Source organism: Anneissia japonica, unplaced genomic scaffold (genome assembly GCF_011630105.1).
Source record: "Anneissia japonica isolate Jap-2015-1 unplaced genomic scaffold, ASM1163010v1 scaffold718_len1063573_cov188, whole genome shotgun sequence".
Lineage (NCBI taxonomy): Eukaryota > Metazoa > Echinodermata > Crinoidea > Comatulida > Comatulidae > Anneissia > Anneissia japonica.
This window is the reverse complement of record NW_022727435.1, coordinates 617,665-632,185: the sequence shown is the minus strand read 5'-3', so window position 1 is coordinate 632,185 and position 14,521 is coordinate 617,665. Positions and strand designations below refer to the sequence as shown.

The window sequence follows — 14,521 nt, the reverse complement described above, 5'->3', positions numbered from 1 at the left end:
CGTCAAAAGAGGGCGTTAAGCGACGCCATTTCTAACATTTGTTTCCTGGTACGTGATCGATGCGAGGACGCAATTCGTGATTGTCGTAAAACTGTATGTACGAGAAATCCAGTTGAATCAGTTAAATTTCAACAATTTTCCACGGTATTCTACAATCAAGCCACGTATTAGATGTATAGTGATGTATTATTTGCTTTTTTGCATAACAAATTTTTATATTCGTGTACTAAAAATGATAATTTAAATAGGAGTCTGTCCTGCCTATTAAAACTGGATAGGATAGGCCTAGGCTACAGTAGCTATGCCTGATGATAGACGATGTTGATTTTAAAAATATTACACAAATCAAGGTGGTATAAAGAGTGTTGTTGACTGCAGCTGAGTGCAGTGTACAAAAAGTAAAAAGTTGTAAAAACACATTGAAAATCCACAAATTTACACCAACCAATGTGGAAATTAAATATTAACTGCCTACTGTAGGCCCCCAACCAAGTACAGTAGTTGTAATATTAATAAGCATTTTTACCTGTATTGTACTTGGTGAGTAATGCCGTGTAGCACATCCTTCAATATGGCTTATTACTGGCCCAGACACCATCATCAATCATCTCATTCATTTTGATTAAACCTTACTATTTTAAATAAAATGACAAATTGATATAAACAAGCTTTGCAGAATAACCCTTGACCTACTGACTTCTGACTGTTGTTTACTGTAGATTAGGCCATGGAGGAATTATTAAACTAATTTAATATTAGATTAATTTATTTATACTTAACTGCCACAGTCATAAAAAGAAATACACTATGATAAAAGTAAGAAAATTATCTGAACTATAATTTTAATCATATGCATCAGCAGTGCAGATACTTTAAGTATCAGACCTGCCAACCCTTGGGTCATGAAAATCTGGAGATTTTTTTAAAAGAATCATAAAAAAATCTGGAGGTTTCCAGAATTTAACCATAAGATGATGCAAAATACCAAAAAAGTCACGTCACTACAAATCATTGGCTGTTGGTGGCGACATTCGAATTGAAAACGGCTGCTTGTTTATTGCACTGCGAAGCGAGCAGGCAGCGAATACATTGAATAATAATGATCAAATCAATCAAATTACGCATAAATCGGAGTATTTTTGGAGAGGGAGGGTGGCCTGTGAAATTGGGTGAAAATTACATTCGATCGAGAGAACTGGAGATTTGTTTAAATATCGGGTGACACCCAACAGGATTGGGTGAGTTGGCAGGTCAGAAGTATGAATATCTTGGAACGAAATTTAAAATACCGTAAAACCTGTAGAATTGAAGCCCAACGGGCTTAATCTCAAGATGAAGTCCATCTCGAATTGAAGCCAGTGGCCTATTCACAGGTATGTGATTTAATGGCAGTTAAATCCAGTCCATGATACAGATTGATGTTACAGTGGCCTTTTTTTTTTTGCTTTATAGGATAAATTCACAAAATTTACAGCATTCATTTTGAAAACAAGGCCTTCCCCCCCTCCCTCTTTACTTTGCAAAAGTAGCCTCGAAAAGAAGCCCATCTTGAAAAGAAGCTCATCTCGAAAAGATGCCCATCCAAAGTTCGGAATAAAAATAAGCCCAGGGCTTCAATTCAAGGTTTTATGGTAGTACTGGCATAAACTTTGATTTTATGAAAATGTGTACATCTGGTCAATTCATGTCAGATCTCAATCTGTACCATACTTCATATAATAGATTTTTTTTCTAAGGTAGTTGGAATATTGGCTGTGCTGCACAGTTAACAAAGCATTAAACAATACCGCCCTCTTTTTTCACAGCTGCGTTTGGTTGCCGAGAACAAGATCTTGCAAACATACTGATAATTCTGCGTGCGCTCCTTGCAAAACCTGAGCAGGTAAATGTTATATCTGAAAATCAACTGTTGCAAATTAAAAGAATGTAAACTGCTGCTTACTACGTTGCTTTCAATATAAAGGGATCTCGTTCATGATATACTTCAGCAATGTTCTATACAGACTTTATATTTATAACTTCACATTTTCCGAACTGAATAACTTCTCTTCCCTTCATTCTTTTCCTGTCATTTTCAAATTGAATACAAAGCATACCCGTTCCTGTCGCCCCACACACCATGATAGACTACTAAAATAATAATGTTATTTTCCAATCATCAATTTTTGTAGTGCACTTCCAGAATTTTGTTTAATCCTGAAAATGATTTTTTTTTAAAATATTAATGACTACTTTTAATGAACATTAAATTCTTAGATTTTCCAATACCCATGTAAAAAAAAAAGGGAATTCTGTTTACATTTCTTAATATCAATACTGTACATTAACAATTTTAAATTTGGTACTTTGTGCTAAATGTCTGTTTTCCTTATTATTCTTGCTTTAATTTGTAACATTTTAAATATTTTGCTTTTGTTGACATATCTATCTTCAGCTGCGAATTTGTATGTTCTGTTTTCCAGTTGCGCCAGCTAAGTTGTGCGGCAGCAAACCCATCTAAAGCATCGGCGTCACCAAACAGAGCCTTAGAAGGCAAGCAAGCGCAGAGCTATCACTGCTATATCCAGCTGAATGCCAAAATCAAAGGAAATGGAGGAAAGCAATAACGAGAGCAATGACATTTGCCGCGACTTTCAGCGTAATGTGTGCACGCGCGGCAAAAATTGTAAATATCGACACCCTGACAACGGAGTACAAAGCGAAGGTGTTTCCGTGTTCTGTCACGACTATCAAAACCGTGAATGTCGCCGCATAAACTGTAAGTTTGTCCATTGCTCTAGAGAGGAGGAAGAATACTACCGTGAAACTGGGAAACTTCCACCTGGTGTTGAAGATAATCGACTTGGCAACAATTATGACCCAGACGACATTCCAATCTGTCGTGATTACTTGAAGGGAGACTGCTCTCGCGGAATGAAATGCAAGTACAGGCATATAAGCCAGGGCGACTACGAGTATGAGCAGCGAATGCGCCGCAGAATGAAATACATGAATGTGCAAAGAGATACGTATGACTCAAGGCCACCAAGCTTTGATGAGTACGAGTATGATCGCATGCGACGTCGCTACACTTCATCTTATGACATGTATGGCTTCGATAGGGATAGAATGCTCCCTGGTAGGGACTCCTCAAGAGAACTTGAGGAGGAGAATTTCGCTCTTCGAAGGCGAGTTGAAGAACTGAAAAAGAAGGTCAACGACTTAACTGCTGCGAATGAAGTCCTTCTAGATCAAAATGCATGCTTGCGAACACAGCGAATGGGGGGACAGGCCTCCGCTGTGAAAAGTCAAGCGACGCATTCGTTAAACAACTCAACAGCCATTCTGTCTCATGCAACAGCATCCACGCCCGCTATGATTATAGGTCAGACCACTGCTATCGGGCAGGATGCTACAGCTGTTGCACTTGCAGAGCAGAACCAGCTTCTTGCACCAGGTCTGACCAGCAGTTTGACGACCGGTCTTACCACTGTGTCTATGGGTTCAGCGATGGCACCACAGGTGCAAGTCCCACTCAGTGTTCCTACATCGATGGTATCTTATCCCATAGTGTCCCAGGGAATTCACAATGCTCTTACTCAAAGCTCCATGAGTCGATAGGTCTTGGAATTCTTGCTAGAATTCAATATTTGCTAATCGTTAAAATTGCTTCACAAGCTCAGTGCGTTCAAACCTATGATAACAATAAAACCTTTCATTGTTAACATTTTGTAGAAATGCCTTCATTATTTATTAAGGTATTATTTTAATTATAATCTTGGATTATTCTACTGTATAATGTAAAAGGCACAAAATTAACAGGTTTCAATTCTGCATATTACGCACTGCAAAATATTAATTGATCATATCACAAATACTGTACTACTGCATATTTGATGCCATTTTCCTCTTAATATTAAGATGGGTTTGTATTCTTTAGCCTAGCATTTGTACAGTAATGTACCTGTACAGACGAATGTTTAACTCGGTTTAGTACTGTACAGAACTTTAAAATGCCTTTGCATAAACTTTTAATCTGGCAATTGTACTAAATACTAGTTTAATGATTTTTATATTTTACCACTATTGATAGAACAAATAAGAATGTACAGTATACCATTTCGGTTTTCATTTGATCATCATTCTTTGTTGCATTTATGTTGATTATTTTCTTCGACAATTAAAATGACTGGATTGTTAGGGTTATTTTATGTACATTAGTGGACATTCTTTGTATTGAAAATGCTCTTCAACAGCTACTGTGTACAGTAGTAGCTATGAATTATTACAAAACAATGTGTGTTTTTGACATTTTCATGTATAGTGCATTCTATCTTAATGAACATGTATAGATGCAAGTTAACCAACAGCCAATTTCAGGACCGAGAGCTTGTGTATGTAAACAAACATAAGATGAATATTCTAGCCAAAAAGAAATATGTGATGTTCTCTCTTAATGTGATTCCTGCACTTGTATGTGGTCCCTGCACTGTGATCCATACTCCTATATGTGCAAGTGTTTTGCATGATCACTTAATATTAGATGAAGTTCTTAAAGTAGTTGCTTGATACATAAGTATTTTCATTTGTTTCTATTTGTCACTAGTAAGGATGTTGACATTTGTTATAATTGCATTCTATTCTGTTCTGTATAAAATATACCCATTTGCAAAAGTCAAACTAACTTTAAAGATCACAAATATATACAGTATGAATTGTGAGTGTTGTAGCCAACAATGTTTGTAGTATGTCTGGGGTACAGGCTTGTCAACTAATAAACCGTTCAGTGTCATGTATATTGCTGTTATGAATTATAGCCTTAAGGAATTGCTAATGTTCGTAATGAATGCTGTTATCCTATTAAAATTCCAAATCTGTCGGTACCAAATGAAGTCTTATGAAAGAATTTTGATATTGCAGTACTGTACTGTTCTGTTTGTACTGTTCTGTTTTAGTGTTTCTGTAGCAATTATGCATATTGCTCGAGGTTGCCCTGTTTTTTGGGTTTTTTTCAAAACCTTTGCTTTGTGTGATAGTTTATGTTTTATCTCTCTCGACGACTTGTTTATTACGTTAATTTGATATGATTTGTTTTCAACTGTTAAAGATGGTTTCGGAGTTAAAATGTCGCCAGATATACAGCCATTCCTTCCACACAGAAGGAATTAACTGAAAAGTCACAAGTACTACTGTATATTAGGGAGAACTTAAGAAATATAATGCTGTACTAAATTATTTGAAATTCAGTTCATTTGGTTAATTCCTTTTTTCCTTGCTTGATAGTTTAAAAAGAACTTATTAATATTCATGAGTTCAATCATTCCTGATGATGACATAATCAATGTCGAAATATTGAATCCCAACACGATGGTGTGTATTTCAATACTTGGAGTATGTATTATACTTTCAATCTTTTCAGATTGCAGATTTAAGCAGAATTACAGAAACCATCTAATCTGCGTTGAAAATTAAAATATAAAAAGTGGGTTCAACTCTCATTATTTGTGGAAAAGTGGCCGATTTTCGTGAAATATAGTAATCCCTTCAGATGAAATGAATACCGTACTGATTTGAAGAAAAAATAGTTATGTTTTCAACTTTACTATACTGTTGTACGCAAGCCTTTGAAATTCAGTTTTAGTAATTTCCCTATGGTGTTTCAACAATGTAATTTGAGTAATGCAATAACTTAGCACTTGTGATTGGGGACACACGTTACAATGCGCGTTCTTCACAACAGAGCTCGAAAAGAAAGGAAAATCTAAAGGTTCTTCCAATCATTAATTTTAGTTTGTACACTATTCATCCCTTTGCGGTAGGCCTATAACATGTAAATCCTGAGCTCTTCATCCTTGATTGGTTGTGATGCAGTGCGTGTTGGCATATGAATGTATGCAGGCAGAGGCACTTGATTTAATGACAGCTCTTGATTTTTAAAATGTTAATGAAGCCACAAAAACGTTAAATATATTCGTGGAGGCTAACATTGCAGTTTCTCATCGTCGAGATTTTGCTGGAGCTCTATAAATACAGAATTCAGTAGGCTATTGTAGGTTGTTTTGCCATGTGTACAAACAGGTGGATTTAGAAAAGCGCGTTATTGGATAGCAGGTTAAATTTTTTTTGTAACAAGTGTCAGGCCTGACCAGTGTGGGTTGATGTTGCGTGCCTGTGTGATTTTTGTAAATGCACAACGCCTCAAAGGGTTCCGTCCGAGATTTCCCTTTTGTGGCCATTCCTAATTACCCAAGATGAATCACTTATCTACATTACCAAAATAGTTTACACTTCTAGATTCACAGAATTAAATTCCATTGCCATTCTCACCTCGTGATAAGCCTACAAATGTCAAACCACATAGTAGATCAATACAGTATATTATGTAGATTCCTGTGTGATTTTTGTCCGTGTAGTATAGTTTTTATTCATGTCAATATAAATTTGTTATAGTTTTATTATTCATTATTTTCACTTGACTCGCATAAATAATTTTGTTCGAAGAACATTTATATGCAGTTGTACTTCGCAGCACTTCACTTGCAATTTGCAATTTCTAGTTACTATCTATTATTAGTAACAGCGTTTATCTGAGGAGAAATGTTGATAAATAATAAATGTTTTCAATCTTAGGAGAAATTTTGATAAATAATATATGTTTCCATTATCAAGTCCGATTGAGAATACAGACGGCATTAATTTCGTTGAGTTATAAAGGCTGTCGTCATTGTGCAGCTTCTTGACGTAGATCAGTTTTCGGCGAAACGGACACTAGATTAAACTAGATAGTCAAACGCACAGATCAAAATTTTAATAAATTCGATAAAAATGCGCCAACTACTAGGAATATGCAACATCTTTCTTCTTTCTTTTCTCCCAGATCAGTCCGCAGTGCCCCGACTCTCCCATAGCGTACTCGATTTAGCACCCTGACCCAAAAGAGCTTTGTTGACACATAACAGCAGAATGTCTGACATCGACTGTAGGACATATGTCATATTACAATGTTGATAAATAATAAATGTTTTCAATCGTAGGAGAAATTTTGATAAATAATATGTTTCCATTATCAAGTCCGATTGAGAATACAGACGGCATTAATTTCGTTGAGTTATAAAGGCTGTCGTCATTGTGCAGCTTCTTGACGTAGATCAGTTTTCGGCGAAACGGACACTGGATTAAACTAGATAGCCAAACGCACAGATCAAAATGTTAATAAATTCGATAAAAATGCGCCAACTACTAGGAATATGCAACATCTTTCTTTTCTCCCAGATCAGTCTGCAGTGCCCCGACTCTCCCATAGCGTCCTCGATTTAGCACCTTGACCCAAAAGAGCTTTGTTGACACTTAACAGCAGAATGTCTGACATCGACTGTAGGACATATGTCATATTACCGGGGATGACACCAAAGTTTGCCCGATGGGGGTCGATGTCCCCGACGAGAGCAAAGTGGGCGTGGTCGGCGTCGCTCAAAATATTTCGAAAGTGGTCCAGGGAGCGAAGCCCCAAAAAAATTGTACGATTTAGGGGTTTCAAAGGTTTGTTTAATCGATTTTAGAGTCTAATGATAATATAGAAAGTACATACCTGTATAATTTTTTTCCCCCGACGATTGGAGGGGAGAGGCAGCTCTCCCAGACGGGGGTCCTGTCCTCTCTCTTGGTCCCCCATTGGCGCCACCCTTGCATATTTTACCCAGTGACGATTAAAGGGGCGTCAGCCGGCCCGGGCTCCCTAAATTTGTCATTTGTATTTTGTGGTTAAAATACAAGCACATCTAAAATTCCACAAATCCCAGTCTCAGAAAGCCACAAGGGTCGCCCGGATTCAGTGTTGTGCCACTGATGATCATACCATGGCATGGTTACATGTAATTAGCAATCTTACGTTAATTAAATTCGCTGTTCAGGTAACTCGTAAGTAAATGGATTGAAAGACTAATAGCATGTAGCCTATATCGTCAATATAACTATCGTCATTTCATAGAACTTTACAGCAAGCGGAAGTATTATTTCAACGTCGTGTCGACTGACGATATTAACTACTACTATATGGTACCGGTAGATTTTGATTAATGTTGATGAATCTACATAGTTTAAAAGGCAAAAATGCGTGGATAAACAAACTGTAAGCGAATGAAACAGAAGTGGTGATGGCTGCAATCTCGATAATGTCTAAACTGTTTTCTTTAGTTAACAGTTAGCGTACGTTCCTTATTCTCGTCTTTCATGTTGATAGATAATTTATTTCACTTTAACATTAAAAACCCTTTTGAATTCATCATTTCTTATTTTTAGGCCGCGCATGCACTGTTAGAACACTCCCGTGTAACTATTTTAATTTGGTTCAATTTAAAGCCGGTTACTCACTCGTACGACGGCAACGCGACGAAGAACGCACGCGAAGACGCGGACCCAACGGATCGTCTTTTTAATGAGGATCCGTTCAGATTGTACGACGCGTGAGTGTCCTGGTTAACACTTACAGAGACTGGAAGTATCTCTATTATTTTTCTTTATAAAATTATGGGTAAAAATTTTCAAATACACTAAATTCTATGTTCAAGCTGATAATTGTTTTTTACTTCAAAAAGAGCAAGTTAATTACAAATTATTATTAATTTTATATATTTTTTTGTTGTATTTTTCATGGAACAATATATCTTTAATGACGCATAGGCCTATGTCCAACATTCTTCTCTACACCGATTTTATTCCTTTTAATGTTTCATTCATTTTGTACCCTGTACGGTTCGGTACATCTTGAATTTTATATTCCCATAGGCCTACTTTTTAGTTTCTGTTAATTTATTCAATACACAACCCAACTCTCATCATCACACTTGTAACGCCATAACGTTCACAATATCTGAGCATGCGTGGTCGGCTCATGTGTGATTGGCACTATGAATATTTAGCGAGGATATAATTATCAGTGCCATAATAATCACTGTTTCTGGCCGGACACGCTAGTTACTATAAGCGCAACCATAACCGTGATCACAAGCTTACAGAGGAGTTGTCCATCGCTCCACGGCTGTTATTATGTTACAAAGGTAAGATCGACCACACGGGACCTCCAATTCAATGATCGAATACGGAAGGATGCGAATTGTATCGATGCAGTTAATTACATCGTCTGCCTAATAACAGATATACCAACGTTTTATTATTATTTCTTGAATTTTACGAAAATGGCATAAGGCCTAGTAGGAACAGATAGGAACAACCGTGAAAATTCACTTGGTGCAAAAATGCGGATTTAAATCGAGTTGGCAACAGTTGAACGCCTAGTTTTTTGGGGTTTTTTAAAAATATAAAACGTTCCATTCCTGTGAGGTCATTTTGACCATTCTACTTCATCAGTTTGCAGATGTTAGTTGTGCCAACCGGTAAAACATTACTATCAAGACGGCCGCCAATATAGGAGCCTAAATTCTGAAAGATCCCGGTTACAATAGTGCGTGTGTAGTTTGGAAATAAGATTTTATTGCCAAACACCCGTTAGCTGTTATCTGTTGAAATTACATTTAATATCCAAAATAAGTCCGTTTCATTAATCTGATGTATACCTGTTTATTTTTAGAATCACGGATTTAAAATATTATTGTATGCATATTTGACTTGGTATATACGTCAAGTCGTCAATATATTAATTATTTGAATTGTAAGATCCTTGATTCAGAAGTCGTTAAATATTTAAATATTGAATAACTGAATATTATGATTTGGAATCACTGGCAGGACTTCTACGCCATATAAAACATTAAAGAGCTCATCGGCGTGCCTTTGGGCTATACTTTAAACCGCACCGTCTCGGAAATTAACGACATCAATTCGAATGAAATCGAATAGTCCACAACCAACGATGGAGAATATACAATGCTCAAAAAGTGACAGCCGTCACGTTTTGTTTTAAATAGCAAAAATCGATATCAATCGGAACATTGAAATATGATATTATGATGCACGCCTACTGAAGGAGAATATTTATTACATTTGCGAAACTTTGCATGTAAACATACTCACGATACATTGCATTTCAATCAAAAAAATGTAATGAACACGTGGTTCAAAGTTCTTTATCAAAGAGAACACTTAGGCCTTCGCCTATATTATTTGGGAATTACTAAGTTTGTATTAAAACCTCCGTGTTTAATAGCCTTTGGGAAATATATTGTATCACTCATGAAACAGAACTTGAAGGGGACGTTTGGAGTTTCAAAATGGAAGATATTCGTCAACATTTGAATCTGTCGGAATCCAGTGATGAAAATCAGGATGTTGTGTCATTAAGTAACGGCACGACTGTTAGTGTTACTGTTAACGGTTCTACTATAACGTTGCCACCTGAAAATAACACTAGTTCGTGGATGTCAACGGAATCCTTGTTGAAAATCAGAGTGTTCTTTTTAATCATTGTGATTGGAATATTATTTTTACTATCATGTAAAGTTCTCGTGAAATTTATCATCAAATCATCAGTCAGAAATAAATAGAGAATATACAATTGCCTTAATGTGGTTATTCACTTGGACGGGTTCTAATCCTGATTTACGAGATTATATAACCAATATATACTTTTCCCCCTGTTATTTTTTGTTCAGATTTATCACAACAGGTCAGTCAAGCCAGAGGTATATTTTTCTACACTGTCTGATATGATATATTAATTTACATTTCGTAACAACTTTCGAACATCCCAACGAGAATGAAACATTTTCTACCATAATCGTTAAGCAGGCATTGAAAATATCCAGTCAAGACAACGGAACGATCGTAAGGTCTAAATATGTTCATCATTAGCCTCTTAACTGTACGGATTCATAATTTTGTGCCAATGAGTTTACTGATATTGCTTCTCTTCATATAGGCCTAAGTTTTAAAAATTGCCGAATGTTTCTCTACTTTGAATTTATCAACATTTTAGTATTTAAAATTTCTAATCTTTCGCTTTATAATTATTTATTTGTTGGTACTCGATCCAACCATGTAGGTATACCTTCGTTATCCAAGCGGACCGAACAAGCTAGGAAACAGTTAATAGGTATGCAGCTGGTCATTGTGCTATTTATGTTCCGCTTGTTTATGTTACGAAAATAGTGTAAAAAAAATAAACAATGTACCAGATAGTGATGAAAAATATCTTATAGGCGTACTAAACATTTTAAAATGGTGCATCGTAATGCCTTGCTGACTATTTTAAAAAGTTGTCCATGCAATGTTTTTACATCGATATTACACCACTATAAGCATCATTAGGATTAATGCAGTATCGTTATATTGTATATAAAAATAATAGGTTTTGTGAAATTCAAGTGTTTAGGCGAGACTTCTTTTTATACCTTGTTTAGAGTACCCGCTGCCCGCCAACAATGATGATTTCGAATAAAAATAAAATTTTATTTTTGGCCAATTGGGCGCACCTGCCGACACGAAAAAATGGAAATTAGTCAGAAAAAAAAATATGAGGCCTATATTTATTACACCCGTCGCTGCCTTGAAATCTCCAAAAATAAGATGTATTTCTTCTTAATTATATAAATTTAAAGATTTTAACCATCCAATAACCATACTGTTTTTCAACAGTCGCATTTTCTTTTTATTCTCCGTCTGGTTATTTTTGGGAAAATCATTAACTAAATAATAAAGCAAAATTGTATTTTACATTTTTCCGCCCTCCTCTGACGATCTTTAAAAAATTTATTTCGCGAAACAAGGTATAAAAGAAGTCCTGCCTTAGCATGGTGTAGACGTAGTACATTTCTGGAAAAATGCACTTTGTAAATGAAATATTGTAGGCCTATTTGAAGCTCAAATAATGTTGTTAAATATCTACACAATCCCTTATGTAGACCTACGCCTATGTTATGATATTGTAATCTGAAACAAATTAAAAAAAGGAGCGGTCACCTGAATAGGTCCTATTCAATATATTAGATAATTACATTTCTACTGTAAACTCAGAACTCGGGTAGCAATGTTATTTTTCTCACAGGTCGACGTCGTAATTAAGTTCCGAGTAAACACTTCATCACAGTTGTGTCTGTTGAAAATCTAAAAATCTTGACTTGTTGAGATATCCATTATGTAGGCCTACTGTTGGTGTAGGCGTCATTTGCTTTGCTGACACTATGCACGCTTCAAACGGAACGCAAGATTTCGCGCAAACCAGTCTATAGACAATACAGTATATGCAAACCGGAGCTGTCCCACTATTCCCTTGCACAAGAAGTTATAAACGCGTTGAGGCTTGCGTACGTTAGCAACATCAGCCAACGTTGCATACGTTTGCGTTTACGTTTCCGTATCATTACGCACCAATGTTTAGTGGTTCACTAAATTCACTATGAATGCGATGGTGTATAAACCCGGCTTTGTATGTACACTCCCTCATAGTAAAATTGTTAGGAAATCATTGTGAAATAAATTTATTTTTTTCTAGATATATGTATTTCAAAAGACTATTAATGCGCACTGGCAATGAAGTGTTTTGCTTCAAGGGATTTCATGATTTAACGATTGATCTCAAGATATTGAGCCACGATTGATGACCTACATCGTTTAAAAGACGCCTGTCAGAATTAGAAACGTCTAGTTGGTTTTTTTTTTATTGGATTTTACCTGCTCAACCATTCTCATTGTCTATACAGCATATGAAACAATTGAAATAAACCAAATATAAACGCAGCTGCTTGATTACGTAAAAGTGTCTTTCTGTATTTTTTCTCATTTAGTTTTAGCGGCCTGGTAGACTCTCTCACGATACGGTTACAGATGAGTAAGAAGATATATCCATTAGTAAGATATCAAATGGTGAAGGCATTTATAACTTAATCAATTTAAGTATATCGAATTTTCTCCACGTAATAAAAAATAAAGTGGCATACTAATAATATAGCCTACATTGATGAAATGTGAACCATAGGCCTATATGCCTGTAGGCCTATAATGTTTACTTTTTCCTTTAAAAAAAAAACGGAAAGAAAGTTACAATTTAAAATGAAATTGTTATTACCATTTACCTGATTTTCCACTGCAAATGTAGAAATCGAATCCCGGTTGTCAACAGTTATTTCTTTACATAACATTCGAATTTGATATTGTACAGGATTATGGTTACTATTCTGTTAGTGGGCTAACAGAACAACTGACACTATACATACTTGGTAGGCCTACTTTCCTTAAAACCATTTTACAGACCATGCAGATAAATTAATTCACGGCGTGTGTGCGTCGAGTACTATATACCAGCATTATAGTTCGGATCCGATTCCCAACCAAGAAAGCCTTCGTGCATCAGTTAGTCAAGTCGTCACCAAAGAAGGGCCAGGCCCCGCTTCAAAACTCTATTGAGGAGATGTTTATCACACTCACATATTCCTCTTCAACTGATGAAAATTATATTTACAGGAAGATTGGTGCACAGGAAAACATTACCTAAACCACTTTCTAATTTCATGTTTTTAAATGTGTAGCGGGTCACGTGAAAAGAACGTACAGTATTTCATTTTAGGCCTACCTGCCGCCATTTCAAATCCATTATAGTAGTACTTTTAAGTGGCTCTAACTGCCCCATAATCTATGGAAATTTTACCTGTACTTAGAAAAATGTTAACATTTGCTATTTATAATGTAATAAATGTAATTTAATTGGAGAGACAAAAGTGTATATGGCTGGGTGTCGAGGGTGTATTTATCTTAAAATTAGTGCATATACTGATACATCAAATGACACGTTGAAAGTTAAAACGGATTATCGTTATCAACGTTAAAACATGGATAAATTAGTTTAAACTAATTCCTCCATGGTTAAAGTGAGTTTAATGTTGATAAAGATAGCAGGCGCTATCGAAATATACGGTTATATTTTAATCATTGTACATCGTTTTCTCATTGTTTTTACATTATATAGTATATATATATATATTTATATAGTATATATATATATATATATATATATATATAGGCCTATATATAGGCCATACATATAAATTTATTTTATATACGATTATAATGTTTATATCATTTGTTCCTGAATTATTATATTCATAATATGTGCAATGCAATCCCTCGTATAAACGCTCCCTTCATAGCTTCATTTGGAATAAACGCCTCCCGCGAAGACAGTAAACAAAAACTGTTGGAAGCGACATCACTTTCAAAATTTCAACACTGTTGATGTTCTACTCCAGTAGAATTACCATTTTTTCTAACCTGGTTGGGATAAATTAGTTTTTTGATCACACAATAACACACTTTAAGGATAATAATGTGTTGTAGTAGTCCCATATTTTCAGTGAAATTAAAGGGAATAATTTGGATATACGTATCTATTTTACATTCAAAAAAATAAATGCCTCCCTCTTATAAAAGCCCCCTCAAAATCCCTTCTCAACAAAAAACACGGAGACCTACGCTATAACATTATTCGATATTATTATTTACGGTATGTATTTAAATAAAATTGTCAATCTCTATTGGTCCTGTATAAACCGAGTATATCATCCTTTGTTATTGTATCTGTCTCTCATACACATCT

The 14,521-nt window shown here is 35.5% G+C and overlaps 1 protein-coding gene across 6 annotated transcripts; it reads left to right on the top strand.

Moving 5' to 3' along the window:
- The first annotated feature begins 23 nt into the window (after positions 1-23).
- Positions 24-4,871, top strand: LOC117113724 (zinc finger CCCH domain-containing protein 10-like). Of its 6 annotated transcripts, none has more exons than XM_033257157.1 (3): positions 24-173; positions 1,806-1,882; positions 2,463-4,871. In XM_033257157.1, the coding sequence occupies exon 3, from the start codon at positions 2,572-2,574 to the stop codon at positions 3,598-3,600; it is 1,029 nt and encodes a 342-aa protein (XP_033113048.1). In that variant the 5' UTR covers positions 24-173; positions 1,806-1,882; positions 2,463-2,571; the 3' UTR covers positions 3,601-4,871. The 6 variants fall into 6 exon arrangements, with proteins under 6 accessions (XP_033113048.1, XP_033113049.1, XP_033113051.1 ...); XM_033257158.1 differs by having other exon boundaries at positions 2,435-4,871; XM_033257160.1 differs by having other exon boundaries at positions 37-144.
- The last annotated feature ends 9,650 nt before the right edge of the window (positions 4,872-14,521 follow it).

Coding starts and splice junctions, on each gene's coding strand:
- LOC117113724 (XM_033257157.1), top strand. CDS start 2,572: ATGCCAAAATCAAAGGAAATGGAGGAAAGCAATAACGAGAGCAATGAC.